A 19,234-nucleotide genomic window follows, 5' to 3' on the forward strand; every position below is an offset into this window, starting at 1 on the left:
TGCTATACGTACTTAATATAAAGACTGCATTTAGCTCTAGTCAAGCAGAAATTACTTAAATGATATTGTTCCTGAAAGTTCAGAAACTCAAGGAGGTGCTAATTTATTTATTTAATAATAATAATAGTTTTTAAAAAGCAGTTCAAGAGCTATGATTTGTGCAATGTTGAACTGGCACGTAAAGTTAACATGCAATACTTGAACTTAGTGGTTTATATAGTAAGAGTACAATAGCAATAAAAATGCCAAACGGACAAAAGTTATTTAAAATAACAGTCTTCAGATCTCATCTGGTAAGATTAGAATCAATCTGCATATTTTGAGGGTATTGGCTGCTCATTTTTCAGTCAGTGAAATAAGCAAGTCAGAAGAGGGAGATTTTGCATGTGAATAACCTTGCAGCTGTTGAGGCCAACAACTCCATTGAAAGTATAATGAAAACTCCAGATCATGTGAGGAATTAAACCTTTGCATCAGGTGTATTTTGAGGACCTCATGTTTCCCAGAAGTGCTTAAAATCAGATGCTGACTTCAAGGCTAGAAAGACTTCCATACCTAAGAAGTCAGCATCTATTAATGATTTTATTACCAGTGCGATTTGGAAAATCTAGAGTAAACATCAGCTTATTTTTAGTTGTTAATCATCTTAGCAGGCAGTTTGGTTATGATGTGATTGCCATCCATGATGTGTCAGAGAGGGAAAGAAGGCAGGCAGAGGAGAAAAGATTAAGTAGCAAAGAAGTAAGATACAGCAGGGAATACAGTGAACGAACATCAGGACACTTCCGGATATTCTGTGACTCTGCAGCCAAGCCCATAAAATGTTAATTTAGTGAATAATTTTAATTAGTTGACAGAAAAGAAGCTCCTGTAGCAGAAGTCTCTGGTAAAGTTTAACCTCTGTTCTACAGCGAGCAGCTGAATTGGACCCAGTCTCACAGAGATCTAATGATGATGATCCAAGAAATGAAAAGGTGTTTGCCTGAGGAGAAAAGGAGTTCTAGCAAGCCCAGTACCATCAGTGCTCTCAACTATGCCTTGCAGTGTGTCCAGCAGGTCCAAGGTATGTGTGGAAAAAATCTGGAAGCATAGGAGTTATACAGCTGGTTGATTTGGATATATGTGTCTGGTAGCAAATAACATTAAAACAAATAAAAGCATTCCAGATATACTGCAAACTTTTGTGAAGCTGTGGGTTGTTTTGGTTTTCTTTTAAAATAATCATGTTACCTTTTCTACTGAAATGCCCACATAGTGCTGCTCTTTTCTTCAGAATCCTATAGCTAATAGGTGCCTACTGATAATTTTCTGTGTATATTGAAAAAACACCGTTCCCATCCCACTTCGAAAATCTATCGGATAGTCTGTGTTTTCCAACAGAACTATATGGCTAAAATTGTTCGTTAGCCATCACGTTCTGTTCTTTCTACTTCATCATTTTCTGTAGCATAAATAGGTCACTCCAGTAGTATAATTGGTATTCCTTTTTCCTTTGTCACTACACAGACATTCCTCATCTCACCTTGGACTTCACCAAAAAGATGACAAAAGTGCAAGGGCTGTAAGAAATATTTTCAAAATAGTCTCTTTACTGACTTCCTTGTGTTTGTTTTGCTTTTCCTTTTTTTTTTTTTTCCAATCAGCAAACAATGACTTTTTCCAGGCTTTGAATGACCGGAGAGTGTTTCAGACAGATGTGATGACGTACAGCATAGAAGAGCTGGTGGCAGTTGCATCTGAACATACTCCAAAAAACACTGTAAGGAATTCATGCACACTCTAAATGTTAATTACTTGCCATTTCACTCTGTTTAGTCTCCTTATGTTGTTTTGTGGAAATGAAATGCATAAAACTGAAAAGCCTTTAAGTTTTAGCCAGACAGGCCTTGTATGTTTGTAAAAGCAGATCAAGACTGCTTCTTATTTATGCTGATTCAGGGAATACAACAAGAGTAAATTAAGAAATACTTTTTTTTTTCCCAGAAGCAACAAATGTGTCTTTCAGAGTCTTACCTGAGAAATCATTTACAGCACAGTCATCTCTTGAGACAGAATTAGCAGAATGTTTTCAAAGTTGATCGAGCCCGTAGTTGTGAGAGACTTTGGTTTCTATTTGTAATCCTGGATTTAATTTTTTTCAGTATGTGTCATGCTTTCTGGCTTTGCTTCAAAGAAAAGTGTTGTGATTCAGTACTGATAGATGCCGTATCAGAGTACAAATGCTTTCTAAAAGTTTCAAAATATTTTTGCATTTGGAATTGTGGTAAATACTCTGAAATTTGGGGAGAAGTGTGTGGAGTGATAACCAGTTATTGTGGATAGTGGTAAGCATCACTGTAATCTGGTTCAGTTTTGATATTGCAGTCTTATTAGCATTTGTAAATCATGAGTAAGCTCCTATAGCATTGGAGATTGTAGTAGCTCACACACAACTCAGTTGGACGCTAACTGAAGAACACACCTTTGAACCTCAGTCTTAAGTTGTGTCTGGTGGTTCTGGGTGGGTTGGTTGGTTTTGGGGTTGTTTTTTTCACCCTTACAATATTGTTTCCATGTGTTGGGAAGGATTGCCTTTAACAGTGTTTCTTTTCCAGGACACATTTGTGGCTGTGTTTTCCTTGCTTTCTGGACGCATAGTGCATATTTCTGAGCAGGCAGCAGCCATTCTAAACTGTAAGAAGAAAGTGTTGGACTCCTCCCGGTTTGTAGAGCTGCTTGTCCCTCAGGACGTGAGTGTGTTCTACACTCACACTGATCAGTCCCATCTGCCACTTTGGAACGTGGAAAGTCAAACAGGTGGGACTTGGCAATGCTCTGAAATGCTCTTTGTGTCTCTGTCTTTGTAGAATGAGAATAGAGTAGTTGCTCATTTCAAGTGCTTGCACTAGCAATATACATAGGCCACACTTGTTCCCTTTCCACTTTGAAAGCTCGCGTGGCGGTGCAGCTAGTCCTCGTTAGTCTCCTACAAATTTAACTTTTACCTGCGGTAAGTAAAAGGCAGATACTTCATTGTTTTGTGTATCATCTTACTCATTCCAGATGCTGCTGCTTTTTAAAAAGAAATTAAAGGTCTAATTGTGAATTTAAAATTGTTTAATCTACATCTTATGGTTGCTTGTCTTTATGGTCTGCTTGCAGCCTTCTGTGAACATAGCTCACTGAACCCAAGTTTTAAGCTGACTTGCTGTTTAGTGCTGGATGTGCCTAAATGGTGACTTTTGAGTTCTGCGTTATTTTTGAACGATTCAAGTGCAGCTGGCATGCCAAGGCTGTGTCTTGTGCCTGTCTAGCCTTGGGGCTCTTCTGCCATCAGAGCTGGGAAGTCCAAAATCCTCGCTACCAAAGGATGCGAGACATCAGAGGCTGCTAATGTGCCAGGGATTCCACAGTTTGGAAGCCAGTCACATGCCTGCTCAGCAGAGCAGTGGCACCCCTATGGAGTTATTTTTTTTGATGTGCACCGTTTCTGAATTTCCTTCTCCCCTTAATTCTTGGTTGTACATGGTTTATGGTACGTGGCTCATAAAGCCAGGAATTTTCACCTTTCCTTTCCGTAGTGAATCACTGCGGAAAGGATGTTTTTAGATGGTATGTGTTTCCTCTGAATTTCGGTCCAGGGGAGCCATTTCTCCAAGAGCGGGCTCAAGAAGAGAGTTAAATGTTTGAGGTGGTAGCAGGCTGTTGAACAGCAAATTCAGTAGCTAATAAAGAGCAAGTCTTGCTCCGAAAGCCTGGAGAATGCAGAGTTTAAAATAGTTCTGAGAGGCGTGACCTTTTTAAGGATAGTAACTGATACTTTCAATGTGTGTTCTTCTTATTAGCTTCTCTGTATGAATGTGCCCAGGTGAAATCCTTTTTCTGCAGGATCAGGCAAGTACATTATTACAGTTTTCTGTTTGTGAAGGCTGGGCAAAGAGTGCAGTGCTGGGCAGAAACAGTGCTCTGTTGTTACAACTGACCAGGATGAGCTCGTGGAACTCAATTACAAAATTGGCTTCGTGTGCTTAGTATTGGCATCCAGCATGACGTTTTGAATATCTTTCCAGTAGCGATGCTTAAACTTCCATGGGTGTAGAAGGAAAACTGACTGTTTGTACATACTTCTTTTGGACGTATCAGTTTCCTTCAATGCAGTTGTGCAGGAGAAGAATAATCTCGTGAAAAATTGCTCCTCTCCCTTTTACAGTTTGAGAGCGAAGGCAAAGGGTGTTACGCTTAAGATTGCTCGAGAGTTTGTGACAGAGGCAGTAACAGAAGCTCAGTCACCTGAGAGCCAGTGTGAGACCTAAATCATGAGACACTACTTGCTGTCAGTGTGGATGCTGTTTGTTGCTCTGTGCCTGCCTGGATAATCTTAGTACTAAAAGAAGAAAAGAAAATTGAGGTTGGCCTGTAATCTTTAATGCAGTTCTGTTCAGAACTCAGGTAGTCTTTTGATTTCAGTAAGAACTGTTTGTTTCTGAGCAGATGTCATACTTATTTCATCTTTCAATTGACCCTCAATTCATTCATCTGTGTTTCAAAAACCTGAGCTCTAAAACCACCTTTGTCACTTGAATTGTGTAAGGGTGCTTGCCATAAATACAGCAGGACAGATAAATTTCAAGTTGGGGAAACTGTTTCTAAGCTACGTAAACATTCTGCAATAGTTTTTGTGTGACATCTTTCCTTCCTTTACATAACAGATCCTTTTGATTATGTGGGCTTCATGAGTAAAAGTATTTTTTTCACAAGCACATACTAGGTCTAAGTATGAAAATGCTTTTTTATGGGTTAAACTTCTGTATCAAATTTTCGTTTGTGGTTGGTTTTTTGGTGGTGAGATTTTTTGGTCTTTTTTTGTCCCCTCAAAGGCAGGAGCCATCAGTAGTAGTTTTTGACACTAACTTCTCTCTTCAAGCGTTTCACTAAACTGAGCGTGGCATAAGAAAGTAACTTTTAGTGTAAATGATAACGTTCAAAAATTTATCTTGGTTCTTTCTTGGAGCTGGGTAAGATACTGCAGTTATAATGGATGAAAAAGCACTTGCAGTAGAAACAGGCAGTAGCTAATGCACAAAGCCATCTAGAGTGTTGTGTGTTGTGGCTGCTCACACGTGTTCAAGGAAGACAAATCCCCATGGGAGGAGGACAGTTGAAGAACAACTGCTTGTGAACCAAGGCTGGAGGAGTCTTGCTTCTGTAGAACAGTAAAACAAAACTTGAGAGACCGGCTTGACTTTTGACTTTTTCTTCCCCTGCCCCCCCTTAAAAATGGTACTGAATAAACAACAAACAGAAAAAGACCTGTTAAACCTGAGGGAGAGCACAAGACCTAATGAGTGATTCCCGTGACTACACTTGGACTGAAAATTATAAGGTGGTCTTTAACTGCTGGAGCGGTGACATTTCTGGAACAGCCTCTGAATGCAAGTAGTGAAGGCAGAACACCTACTTGGTTTTAAGGGGAGCGAGGTCAGTGTTGCTGAAAGTGTTGGCCTTGGATTGCAAGAAGGTGTGTAGGACGTTGGGAGATTCTGATTATGTGGGTCTGTGTGCTCAGCATAACTTGTCTGTGACAGGGCTCTCAGCCCTGGCGTAAAGCACCTGAGTCTTGAAACTGCTGTGCTAATCCCTTTTACTTTTCCTCAGGGGTGGTAAAGATCAAGAACAAGAAACGCGTTGTTACCCCTTCCGAATCACCCCGTACTTGGTCCATGTGTGTACTTCTGTCCACCTGGATGCAGAATCCTGCTGCTTAGCTTTGGCTGAGAAAATCCACTCTGGATATGAAGGCAAGTCAGGACGCTCCAGTGAAAAAAAACAGGCCAATAGGAAAATGCGGTATATGAAAGTCTGCCTCCTTTGTTTAGAGCTTGTGTTTGCGTAGTCTCACCCGCATAACTTCCAGTCTGTGTGTGTGTGCATGCATGCGAATCCAGAGCATCTGTGCTTCCTTTGCAAGGCCCTGAAGCATTTGACCTTCTTTCTATTTTTATTTTGGAGAGAAGTCTGTAGCACCTAAAAAGTTGTAATATTTCAATAAGTTACTGGTCAGAAAGCAGTGAACAGTTTAAAAGTTTAGGAGCAAACAACTCTCTGTCATGAGCAAAAGTAACCAGTAGGTTCTCTGTTGTAGTGCATATTTTGTTTCAGTAAATACTTCTTTTTCTATTAGCTCCTCGAATTCCTATGGAAAAAAGAATCTTCACCACCACTCACACCCCTGGATGTGTTTTTCTTGAGATAGATGACAGGTGAGGTTTGAATCTTAAGACCTGTGAGGTGTGTATGGAGAGGTAGCAAAAAATCCTTTTGTGATGCAGCTGAAGACCCAAGTAAAGTAGCTGAACTGTGCAGTTGGCAGTAGTAATAAAACAAAGTAGTTCTGCATTAGTCTGCTCATGGAAAAACATCTAGAACTCCATGGACTTAATCTTCTTTGACTTAAAATGTGAATGAAGCAGAACTGCAGTTGGTTTTCCTTGTCCAGGGCAATGGGGACTTGTGGTAGCACAGACAGTGGAAAACCCACACAATGCAGAGCTCTGGGGATCACAGATAAAGCTGCACTGAGCTGGGTCACAGAAATTTGGCCAGAATAAAGCTGCCTTCTGGAAAGCCACAGGAGTGTTCTTACAACATGCTTTTCAGCATCCATGTCAGATTTCTCTCTGACATTGTCCCTGTGACTTGTTTCTTCAAGATCCCTTTTCCTTTTTTTTTTTCTTTCTTTCTTTTTTTCCTTCCTTTGTATAAAGACAAGCACAAAACAGTCTGCAAATGTGAAAATCTGTTAAATCTCCAGGCAGAGAAATGTTTGTCATTGGTATTTACGTGTCTGCATTGCACTGGAAGATTATTAGAGGGGCTGGAAAATGTTCTGTAGCCTTAGTTCATGCCATTGGAGATCATGCATGGGGACTTCACTGACGAGCAAAGGGTTAAGGATGTAAATACTCAAAACCATGTTACAATCAGTGATGATGTGTTTGGGTTTCAGAGCAGTGCCTTTGTTGGGTTACTTACCTCAGGATTTAATTGGAACATCCATACTAATGTATTTGCACCCAGAAGATCGTCCTTTGATGATTGCAATTCACCGGAAAAGTAAGTACAGCTGCTTTAAGGGGAATTTCTACTGGTTTCATACTGGAAAGAATGAAACGTTCTTTCGTTACTATATTGCTTGACATGTGACTAGACAAAAATTAGTGAATTAAAGCAACCAGTTTGAGATCAAAGCAAATTCAAACCCAAAGTTTTAAAGGACCCCAGTCACTAGTGTTTGTGCTTGCACTGCTGTGTCATAATGTAAACTAAACTTTGTTTCTTGATTGATTTATTTTATTTTTATTTTTTTCCAGTCCTGAAATTTGCTGGTCAACCCCCTTTCGAACATCTTCCTATTAGATTTTGTACTCAAAATGGGGATTATGTCATACTGGATACCAGCTGGTCCAGTTTTGTGAATCCTTGGAGCAGGAAAGTAGTGTTCATCATTGGCCGACACAAAGTCCGGACGTAAGTCAGTTGTAGAATTGATCTGTTAAAGTAATTTTCATCGAATACTCTGCAAAACAAAACAAGTCTCAGTACTGAACTAGAGATGTGATGTTCATCCTGCAGTCTGTGACAACTACCTAGCGTCTGTCTTGCAGCCCATTCCTTCAGGACAGCATTAGTCTTACTAAGTATGAAAATAAGTAAATTACTTTGGAGTACAAGGCAAAGCCAACTCTTTTTAGCATATGTTTTTGCACATCGTTGATGTCCCAATATTGTGGCAATGGACATATCTAAATCAACATACCGGTTTTAGACAAGCCAAGTAAAATCTAAAAAGCAAGGTAAAAAGTAGATCACTAACAAATAATTAGTTGACGTTCACTCATGATTGGCTCACAAAGAAACCCACTAGTTGACAGATGTTGGCAGAATCACCTTCTGGCTTTTTTGCCTTTGGAACGTTCGCTTGATACAGAATCGAAATATTTACCAAGGTAACCCCTTAAAAATGCAGTTAAGTATTGAATGTGCAAGTTAATTTTTCAGAAGTTTCTCCTTAGTTTCCAAGAGATTTGGAAATACAACCGTGTGCCTGCCTCTTAGCTGTTTCCTTTTCTAGGAAGTAGCTTTTTGGGATGACCTTTTCACTTTTCAGAGTGATCTTTTATTCAAGGTTTTATGGAGTGTGAATTTGTCTTCTGAGTGAAGGAGGCAGAGGGAAGGGTAGCATCTTCTTGTCAACCTTAACTTGTGCCGCTGTGCTGCTGTACGGACTTCCCTGGGGCTTCACATGAAGCACTGCTCTCCTAGCACTGACCCAGTACTAACTCTGTTTATAGCTACCTTTTCTACATCAAATTAAAACCAATAGTGAAATTTTGTTTGTTCTCTCCAGAAGCCCTCTGAATGAAGATGTCTTTGCCACAAGAAGTAAAGAAATGAGTGGTGTTGAGAAAGAGATAAGAGAATTGCAAGGACAAATTTACAAGCTGCTTCTGCAGGTAAAGAAGACAAAAGAATTTCAAAGTGCTGACTGGCCTTCTGAATGAGAAGCTAAAGAAGCTGGGGTCTGTTTAGCAGACTGCTTTGGGAATGATTTAAAAGGTCTGAAAGGAAAGTTCTAAATGGAGACAGGCTTGTGTGACAGCATTCAAAACACAGCTCTGGGTAGCCCGCCTGATTAGAAAAGATACTTTGACACGATTTGCCAAGTCCTTATCTTGAAAGATGAATCTGCATCCTGAAACAGCTTTAAGCATGGTAGAGAATTTTTCCTGAGCAAGTGGTAGAGCCCAGAGCAATAGTGATTTTTCACTTAATTTTCTTTGTTTATTTGAAGTTCTGAGTTGCAAGTATGTCTTTCCCTTCTTTTTGTTCTCTAAGAGCATGATTTTGTTAATTACTCTTTTCCCCCTTCATGCAGCCAGTTCACAGCAATGTTTCCAGTGGTTATGGAAGCCTTGGAAGCAATGGCTCTTACGAACACTATATCAGCATAGCATCTTCAAGTGACTCCAATGGGAATTGTGCAGAGGAAATACAGGAACCAGTAAGTCTATAAATGTGTCACTGCCTGCAGAATACTAAAAATGTTTTTAAAATGAGAATTTCTACTGTGTACCTGTGCACTACTCATCATGAAATTTACTGAAGTGGCAAGATACAGCTATGTTCAGGCTAAATATACTTAGATTGTTCCATTATAGAATGCTGGCTTTTGGATTTTGCTCTTAATTTTGCTGACTAAAATGAGCAGACGACTACTATGGTAGTTCACTAAATTGAAGACTTTGCTTAAGATCAGCCTTCTCAAAGAACCAGTGGACTCTGAGGAAAAAAAGTAGAACAGTGCAACCAGAAGGAGGATTGATGCATGTGGAGGGGTTTCTCTTTGCTTGGGGTTTTCTGCTTTGTTTTAAAAAGGTCACTATAGGAGTACAGTGTAGAGTGCTATAGAAGAGAGTGAAAACATTGCTGTCCTAAAGCAAGCGTTGCAATTACCTAATTTCCTTCTGACACCTGGGTAAGTTGTCAGCTTATTCCCACTCGCAAGGCTTGCATCAGTATTAAAACATTCAAATGCTGAGGCTGTTTGAGTTTTATCATAGTTAATTTAATTACAGTAACCGCGGTGATTAGACTCATTAAGTTTGCACATCCCAGTAGATATCAGGCTTAGGCTGACAGTCTACTCCCTTTTGGTTTGGAGAATACAAGAACCCAAGCCCATCTTAATGGTCTCCTGTGACCTCTTATTAATCATTTTATTCTGACTTCACCTCTTCATGTATCTCAAGATGACATTGCAACAAGTTTGTGCAGATGTCAACCGACTGAAGAATCTGGGACAGCAGCTGTATATTGCATCAAGGAGCAAGGCACAGAATGGAAATGAACAGGCTGTGAGCTCAGAAGTGCTAGGAGGTAAGTTAATGTAATTGTGATCCTTAAGGTAACATGAACTTCTGTGTATCTATAGCCTTGAGTTTGGCTAGCTGAACAATGTAAGACAGTATTTTAGCACGGCTTGAATGTGGGAAATGTTTTGTTTAAAAACAAACGAACAAAACGCAACACAGCACAACACAACCGAAAAACCTACACACAAAAACAACGAAACAGAAAGATGCTCAGCAGGTTGAATAATTTTTTAACTGCTCCCTGAGATACGGAGGAACATACCCGTCTCTTTCTAGTTTAACAGACTTTTTTTTAATCTTTTCTAGTGAAACTGCACACTTGCTTGTAGCAAGTATAATTCTACTGTGGAAGCCTCCCTTAGTTACTTTATGTGGACTCTCGGAAGCAATCCATAGGTTGGAAAACACTGCCGCACTTCCACTGAAGTGGTGGTTTAAGTATTGTGTGCTTAATATCATGCTAATGCATATTAGTTGCAATTAGTACCTAGCACAGACATACAGAGAGAACTGGATGCTTCCCCAAATATCATAGCAGTCTGTATTAAAACGTTGTGCACTGTAATACTCTCTACGAAAGTTGTAATTAACGGCCTAGTCCTCTTGATAAGAGGACTGCACTGTGAATTTTGATACTACTCTGGCCAGTGTACATATGCTATAGAAAGCTGTAAATTACTTTTAATGAACAGGTGGTTTTCTGTGATACAGAAATTGAGAGAAGACTCGTATTAACTGCAGCTTTATTTTCAAATTAAATACAGTATTTTTTCTATGCTGTTTTCTTTGTGTTTACTAGTTCTGAGTGGATCTTTAAGGTGATGTGTGGGGTTTCTTCTTTTTAGGCACCCTTTTGCCCTTCTCCCTCCCCTACCTCAAAACAAATGCCTTTGAGAGGAGTCTTTGAGGATTTCTTCTTTTCTAGGGAAGAGGCACACTACTTCCTGTTTTCTCCAGACTTTGAGAAGCGATAGCACAGAAGAACCAGGCAACACATTTTATGACGACTCAAAGAAGACTCCGCGTGTTCCTTCCTATCAGCAGATCAATTGTGTTGATAGTATCATCAGGTAATAAACTATGAAGAAATTTTAGTGGTAGAAGTTTAAGATTAATTGGTGGAAGGTAAATATCCAAGCAGTTTGCATTGGTCTAAACTGTCTAGGTTTTGAGTTGTGAGATAGATTTGGGACTGTAAAGTTCTCCACCTCTCTGGGCAGTCCATCCCAATGCTTAGTCAATCTGAATTACACAGTAATGAAGAATTTAGGGCCTGAGACTGTTTGTACTTACTGATGTTTATCTACTGCTAGTTTCACCGCTAGTGCAGTAGAGTTCAAAAGAATTTTGATGGGCACATTATGCCCATGTCTTCTCAATATATGCTTTGAGGAATTTTAGAGTTCACAAAATGTAGTGTTTTTTAACACAGTGGGTAACATTGTCTTTGTCCTTTTTGTGTAATTGATAGATTTTATTTAAAATACTCCTTGGAAAGCAGATATGTGTCCAGAGCTTCCTGCAGTATGTTTAAAATACTAGTTATAAAAGCTCCTGGCTCTCCAGTTTAGATGGTTCAAATGTTTGTCTCTCCAAATGGAGAAAGCACAAAGTAAGGACAGCTTGCTGTCATACGCTTTTATTTCAGATATCTAGAGAGCTGCAGTATTCCAGCATTGAAAAGGAAATGTAAATCTTCTGCAAATACATCATCGTCATCTTCGGAAGATGACAAGCAAGCCCAGCAAAGCCAGCAGGAAGTCGGGGCACTGGAAGGTAACACAAAGTATACTGACAGTTGTAATGGAAGCACAGCAACTGATTTATCTTTTACATGCCGCTGTTGTACATTCCAAGGTTTATGTCCACTTGCTTAATTGTCTTCACACAAACTGCAGAAATATTTTTTGTTATATGGTAGATATTTACTTACCTTGTCTAGATCTCACAATTAACCATAAGCTCCAATATTAAGTCTTTGCTTGTAGAATGCATGGAAAGAACTATTGTTTGTTGTCACTAAATGAACCTTCTGTTGCTCACTCATTTTGTGCCATGTTTAGGATGTGCCGACGTTGCACTGGCATGTGAATGTTACATTTATTTGTATGTAAGACTGTCTTATTTAGTAGTCTGCATAGTTGCTGGTTGTTTCTGAACCAGTCAGAGGTGAGGAATTGGGAGCATAGTGCTTGAAATGAAATTCAATGTAGAAACTGTCATTTACCAATAGATACTGCTATGCTTTCAGCAGTTAATTCCCAGACTCCAGTATCTGCTGATGGGGAAGAGGTGCTGAAAGACCAGACAGCTGCAGGCATGGTGGGAGCTCCTCTGGCAGACCTGACCCTGTCCAACAAGGCTCCAAGTGTGGTGTCTGTCACCAGCCAGTGCAGTTACAGCAGCACTATAGTGCATGTCCCACACCCTGAATCAGGTACTGTTCACGCTCGCAAACCTCACTGATTTTTAAATTTACACAATGTTTCTAGACGGGAGTACACCGTGAGAAAGTTTTATCTGTTTGAGTTATGTTCTCATTAATACGATCTCTGAAATATAATTTCAGAGTAATGTATTTCTAGGGACACTGTGAAGAAAACTTGAGTCTGGAGCTTTTTACAGTATTTCAATAAAACCTAGTTTTAACAGAGTGCACTATTTCCTTTCCCCTTTAACTTCATCATGCGTATTTCAAACACAACAATGTGCTTTTGGCCATTGAAGATAAAAATTACTAAAAGGCCACCGTTACTTCATTTTAATGCAGAAATAAACATAAAGATGAGTATTTAACTGCTATTGTATTAAGAAAGTACAAAGAAATAGGTGCTTCTGTAACTTCAAAGTAAATTTGAAGTTTTCCAGACCATGCAAAATTATTTGCTCAGTTGATGTTAGTGTAACTGTATTTGAGTGTAAAGGGTGTTTTCTCCCCCCACCTCTGCAGCCTGTATCTGCTCGGTAGCTCAGACAAGATTGCTTTCTGTGTAACCTCTGGGTGTTGTGGGAATTGACACCAGAAGGCCAGAGCAAAGAGTGAGTGATTTATTTTCTTCCCTCTTCAAAGAAGTGACTACAATGGAGGACACCATTATTGGAAATGAGCAAATTGAGCTGCCTCCTGCGAACGCTCAGATCCTCACTATGGTGCCTGAAGACTTAAAGCCAGTTGGGCTAACAAAGGAGACTTTGTCAGCCCATACTCAAAAGGAGGAGCAGAACTACGTTGACAGGTTCCGCCAGAGGATCTTGCTCTCTCCATTTAGGACTTACCTTCAACAGAGGAGCAGAAGTAACAACGGACATTCCTGTGGCCAAGGTAGGCAGCATCTTTGAGAAAGAGTAGATGACTTAAAAGGCCCAGCCTAACCGTGAAGTCTGGTTCTCCTGTGTATGTTTTAACAAGTATCTTGCTGTGGCTGCAGACACAATACTTACTTTGAACTGCCAGGGTTTGACAATAGCATTGCCCACACAGAAGGTCTGCTCCATCATGGATGTTGCTATCTTAGACTTTTCACAAAGTAGATAATTATTACAGTAAACCCTGCAAATCCCAAGTAGTTTAGTAGCTCTCCTTGAAGGAATATAAGAGATCTGATTGGGATAGGTGAAAACGGTCGATAAGAAAACTGATAACATGAAGAAAAACACTGTAGTTATGTCGGCAAATCCATCACGCCAGCGTATGGAAGAATTATCCAGAGGAAAGTCAGCTCTCCAGATAAGCCACACTCAATTATCTGAATGTTTTTCTCTCTCATCTTTTTCCTAGCTCTGTCATTTCAGTGAATGTGTCTATTTTTCGTCTTCCTTAGGAGATTCACCTTCAAAGCAGATGAGCCCAGCAAACTGTAAAAAAGGCAAACATGGAAAATTCAAGCGCCAGAAACCCCAGAGACGGTCCTCAGATAGCCAGTCTTCTACTAAAAATAAAAGTCGTCTTCCATGTGAGAAGAGAACAACTCAGAAGCAGTCATACTCTCCCTCGGAAGTGTCCTATCTGAGCTCCTCCAGTATGAATGTCCTTCCTCCTATGGGATTACCTGTCTGTTCGGATCCGCTATCTAGTTTTCCAGCCTCTCCTGTAGGAGAGAAGCTTGCCCCTCACTCATTAAAACCCGAGTCCATGTCGTCATCACAACTATGCTGTGAAGCACAGTCATGCCCAGCACTTTATCCCCCAAACATAGGCACCTTTATGGCTGTATTTTTCCAGAGTTTCCCCATGTATGCTCAGATGCCTCAGTATGTCTTTCTTCCTAGCCCTCAGTATGTTTATCCCCCCTCTTCATATCCATGCACTACACAGCCTCCAGCTCCCTCTCCTTCTGCTCCATCACCAGTCACACCACGCTCTGCGGATCAGCCCTTTCCAGCCTCTTCTGCCACACGCACGGAGGACCAGCAAGAGGGCCAGCATGCCCAGGCATTGCTGCTGAGTAGCTCACGGAGCAGCTCCCCACTTCAGCTGAATTTGCTTCAAGAAGAGCTGCCAAAACCTATGGAGCTTTCCATTAGTACTGGTGTTAAAGCATGTGCAGAAGCTAAATGTGTAAGTAACAAATTTTTTAATGTAGAGGAGACACTCTGACTTTCAGTGTTCAGTCACCAAAAACAGTGACCATGATCTGTGATCCAGGGTCACCAGATTTTGATAGCTGCTTTTTCCAGTGGCTGTGCTACGTAAGACTGCAGGACACAAGTAGCACAGGGGACGGAGAAAGCTGTTTGTACTCACACCCGTGGGAACTTGTACCAGTACAGTGTTGGCACCTGGAAAATGACAGAAACGTGAGGTCTCTTGGTCTAGGCTGCCACAGCATTTTGGCAGCAGCCTGTTCAGTTAAATTGTCAGCAGACATTTTGGGTGTGGGGCTTTTATGCATGTGGAACTTGATTAGCGCTGTGCAACTTGCATCCTTTTTCACCCAGTCCCACAGTCTTTGTGGAGTACCAAAACAAAGGGAAGATACGCTTCTAATTACTCCCTCTGTCTCCCAGGGATGCAGCTAATGAACGAAGAACAGGGATCCGTGTGGGTCGGTTTCCATACATGGGCATAGAAAAGGCCTCTCCAACTTCCGCGGTAAACTCAGAGGCAGCAATCTGAGCTCTGCAGGCAAGGAAAAAAATGTTGGCTCCTGAATCCAGATTGGGCTGGAAAGGCGGGATCAGCTGAAACTGCAGGGTAGGGTCCTGAAAGGGGAGTTGGTGTACCTGTAGCTGCTGAAGCGGTGAGCTTCGCATAGTGAATCAGGGGAAGACTCTCTCATTTTCCCTGTAGCGCACCATCGCTTGATGTATGTGGCTGCTTCATGGCATCTAACAGGATGTGAAGGCAACTGACTCCTGCTCTCTTATCAGCAGAAAATACTAACTTAATGCAAGAGTTCCATATTTTGACCCTGTGGGGAAGGATCTACAGCAGAAACCAGTAAACTAGAATCCAGATGCTTGTTGATTTCACCCATGAAGAGTGTTATCCTGAGTTCTAGACCATCATTCATTTTCAGACCTAGAAACTCTAGACCTATTGGGTTGTCACATGTTGACTAAGGTCACGTATCAAATTCAACTGCATGAACTTCCTTTTTTCAGACTTAAATGTAACCTCCATGGATGTTTGTTTTGGTGTTTGTCTCCAGGACAACGATCCAGAAGATAGTGGTAACAGTGCGAGCCATTGTGCTTCTAGTGAATTTACTGACCGCTCGCTGTACGAGGACTCCCAGTCAGGTACAGGTTCTGCAACATCAGGCAGTGGATCAGCTTTATCTGCTTCCTTAGGGTCTGGCTCCAACGAGACTTCTGGTTGTGGCACAGGTAAGGAAGTTCAACATTTGGATGTTTGGTGCTAGATGGCTTGCTGACATGTTGGTACTTCATAACAAGATACTGTCATGGGAATGGGAAATCCCAGTAAGGTGGAGCTTTGGGGATCTTGAGTAGAACGCACTTTACTGAGAACTCAGACAGTATTCACTTGCTAGAGCAATCATCTGGGAGTACCTGTGTTTGTGTTACAGAATTAGCTTGCAAGAATACACTGGTGTTCTTCTACTACTTGTGCTGAATTACTAGTATTTGTCAGGCATCTGCATTTGTTTTTTTCACTGTAATTCTCAACAGGTAGCGGGAAAAGCAGCAAATACTTTGGCAGTAATGATTCTTCTGAAGCTTCCAAAGAAGAGAAGCATCAGGAAGCAGCAGAAAAAGGGACAGCTCATAAATCCAAACATGAGTCAGCTGGCGTGATGATGGATCACACATCTGAGCAAGTTCTAATGACTTACCAATTGCCAAACAGGTTGGAAAACATCAACAATTTCTGACATGTAGTTTGGAGTTGTGCATAGAACTGTAGAACTGAGACTGGAAATAGTGCACATACCAATGAAACTCCAAGAACGTGTGTTAATTCACTGTGCATTTTAAGCCCTCATTATTGTCTATTTTTCTCCATTTCCCCCATCAGTTAATATATGGTAATGTGACCTTTTTGCTGAAATGTTAAGGGTGTTGGTTACTGTCCTGTACTTTGAATGCGTAAAGGGGTAAAAATACATGTTATGTGCAGGTTTCTTGCAATTAGTTTATATATCGATTGTAGTGGGATGCTGTATTTAAAAAAAAAACCAACCAACAAACCACACCAAACACCCAAAGAATCCTAATTAAAAAACAAACCAACCAACCCTCCTGACCGTTAGACCAGTGTTGAAAGAAGCCTTACAAAGCAGGTGAGGTATAACAAAGTATACTTACTTTTCAGTGGCTGATGCTATCTAGACTTCAGCAAAAGATACTGGTAAAGAGACTCACAATGTGATTGTTATCAGTGCTTGCTGTGCTTCATGTAGCGCAGCTGTGTTCACAGGTGTCTGTTACTTGCAGAGTTAAAGAGGAGGTTTTAAAGGAGGATCTGGAGAAGCTGATAGTCATGCGAAAGCAGCAGCCTCGGTTTACGGATGGACAAAAGAAGGAGCTTGCAGAGGTGCATACGTGGATCCGGACCCAGACTGTGCCGCTGCAAATCAGCACCCAGGTAAGGAGTTGCAAAAGGAATTGGCAGCTTATCCTTGCCTTGGCAGGCCAGAGGCAGCGCTGCTTCTGACCAATGCAATTTTCTAGTGCTGGGATAATTGAGGGTTATTACTTGTAAATGTAAGGAGGAAATGAGCTCGAGTACACTAGCCAGATGAGAAATGCCAAAATATTGGTGTTTCCATTGTATTTTCTTTCAAGATACACAAATTCTGTGTAGGAACCACTTGTAGCAAAGCTTCTTCAGTCACACTGTTGGTTCAATGGTAATAATGTCAGGTGCTGACAGAAGAGCCTGTTTCTAGTGATGTTTTTTCTGTTGGTGTTAGGTCTTTTTTCTCTTATTGTTGCTGTGATTGAGTAGCATGTAACACTAGCACATCAGTAAAGATTAGAGCAAGTGCAGTCAGCAAGCTGAAAAATGCCCATAACCACAAAGGAGGTTCAGGTGTATAGTAGGAAACACAAAAAATAACTGGCTGTTTGCAGGTGGCTTCATTCTTTAAGAATTTTGGTATCTTATACCTGATTATTTTATCTGATCTAACTTTTGGGCACTCTGATAAACTACTGGTTTATATTAGTATGAGTTAAAGAATGCACTCTTACACATTAAAGTGTTCCCATGCGCTATGGAGAAGAGCAGAGCAAGGCAGAACTAGTCCCACAAAGATCTGGAGCTCCAGTGACGAGTTGTGCAGAAATTTTCAAGGCAGAGTGGGCTGCATTCATGTACTCATGCAGCAGAAAAATCTGATGTCCATTATAGCACTGCATGCTCTATGTGCTACAGTTTTCTAATTTGTAACTCCAAACATCCCACTCTGCCCCCTTTCCTCCTCCTTCTCCCAGCTTTACATGCTGAGCGTGACGTCCTATGGTCTGGGATATCACTTTGGTCAGCTGGGGTCAGCTGTCCCAGCTGTGTCCACTCCCAGTGTCTTGTGCACCCCCAGCCTGCTTGCTGCTGGGCCGGTGTGAGAAGCAGAAAAGGCCTTGACTCTGCTCAGCAGTAACAAAAACATCACTGGATATTGGCTGGTTTTAGCACAAATCCAAAACATAGCCCAGCTACTATGAAGAAAATTAACTCTGTCCCAGCCAAAACGAGCACAAGTGGTCTTGCAGAAAATTCTGTAATGTTATGAGACGTACTGGTATGCAAATACAAATATGTGATATCTAAACTGTGCTAAAACTGTTCCTAAGTGGTAGGTCATGTTTCCAATATAGATTGCTGTTTTGTGAATACAACCAGACTTCTGACAGTAGAGAAAAATGCAGAATTTGTATTTTAATATTTTATTTCAGTATCATACCATTTCTCAAGAACAAGAAAAATATGGTCTGTCAACGCACTTGGGCATTTCAGCCTTTTCTTTGGTCAATATTGTTGCTGTTCAGTCTGCAGTCCAAATCCTTAATGAGCAGTTTGCTTATAAAGCTGAAAGATAAGGCCTTCAAATTCAAGGAAGTCGCATGCCTTTTTATCTCAAAGCTAAAACTGTATGTTCCACTAACCAAAGAATTCTTTTCTGAGACAAGATAAGTTGGAGGTGCAATTACCTACTTCTGAAAATGAGATACCTGTAAAATACCTGCTTTTAGAGAGATTTCAGCCCATTGGTGAGAGATTTCAAGAGACTGAAACATACCATGTTATCAGGATTTGACTCTTTGAAATACACGCATAAAAAGGAGAATTTAAATTACTATGTTCTTGTTCCTTTTTAAAGGGCTGTGTGACATGTGACATCAGGGAAGCGAGTTGTGAGGCTGCAATGGCTGACGACGACGTGGAAAGCAAGGGAAAATCGCCTCCGCTCCTGCAGCGCTGAAGACGTCAGTAAAATTGCTTGGTGTAGTTCCCATTCTCCCTTTCTCTGGCTTCCCTACGTACTAGTGGTGAATCTGCCTGGCTATCTCTTCCCAACAAGAGCAGTCGCACACGTGAAACTAAATCTTCCTCCATTACCCCTCCACTCCTGGCATGACTTTGAAGACCACCCTTCACTGGGAGGCTGCTCCCCTTCCTGACCTCACAGACTTGACACAGAATGGGTTATGGTTTTAACTTTTGCTTGCTCAATGATGAGCAAAATACAAAGGGTTTTTGGTTCTTTCTGTTTGTTTGAGGTTGGCAAGTAAGAGTCTGAGAAGATGCAGTGGTTAAGAACCTAACAGATAGAGCATGTTTACTCTCCAAGTAAAGCAGATGTGTTGAAACCAAGGTACAACAGAGTGCTCTTCATTTTTTGTTTATTCAGTATTTG

General features: G+C 40.9%; 1 protein-coding gene across 1 annotated transcript; it reads left to right on the forward strand.

Moving 5' to 3' along the window:
• The first annotated feature begins 913 nt into the window (after window positions 1-913).
• Window positions 914-18,799, forward strand: PER3 (period circadian clock 3). Its single transcript, XM_010182464.1, has 20 exons — window positions 914-1,063; window positions 1,644-1,759; window positions 2,595-2,796; window positions 3,825-3,873; window positions 5,635-5,777; window positions 6,161-6,239; window positions 6,986-7,092; window positions 7,350-7,506; window positions 8,387-8,492; window positions 8,915-9,040; window positions 9,789-9,915; window positions 10,837-10,981; window positions 11,560-11,687; window positions 12,145-12,348; window positions 12,982-13,233; window positions 13,733-14,469; window positions 15,563-15,740; window positions 16,047-16,224; window positions 16,812-16,962; window positions 18,698-18,799. Exons 1-20 carry the CDS (start codon window positions 949-951, stop codon window positions 18,797-18,799), a joined length of 3,402 nt encoding a protein of 1,133 aa, XP_010180766.1. The 5' UTR covers window positions 914-948.
• Window positions 18,800-19,234: the final 435 nt, after the last annotated feature.

Source organism: Mesitornis unicolor, unplaced genomic scaffold (genome assembly GCF_000695765.1).
Source record: "Mesitornis unicolor isolate BGI_N332 unplaced genomic scaffold, ASM69576v1 scaffold26384, whole genome shotgun sequence".
In the NCBI taxonomy this organism is placed as follows: Eukaryota; Metazoa; Chordata; class Aves; order Mesitornithiformes; family Mesitornithidae; genus Mesitornis; species Mesitornis unicolor.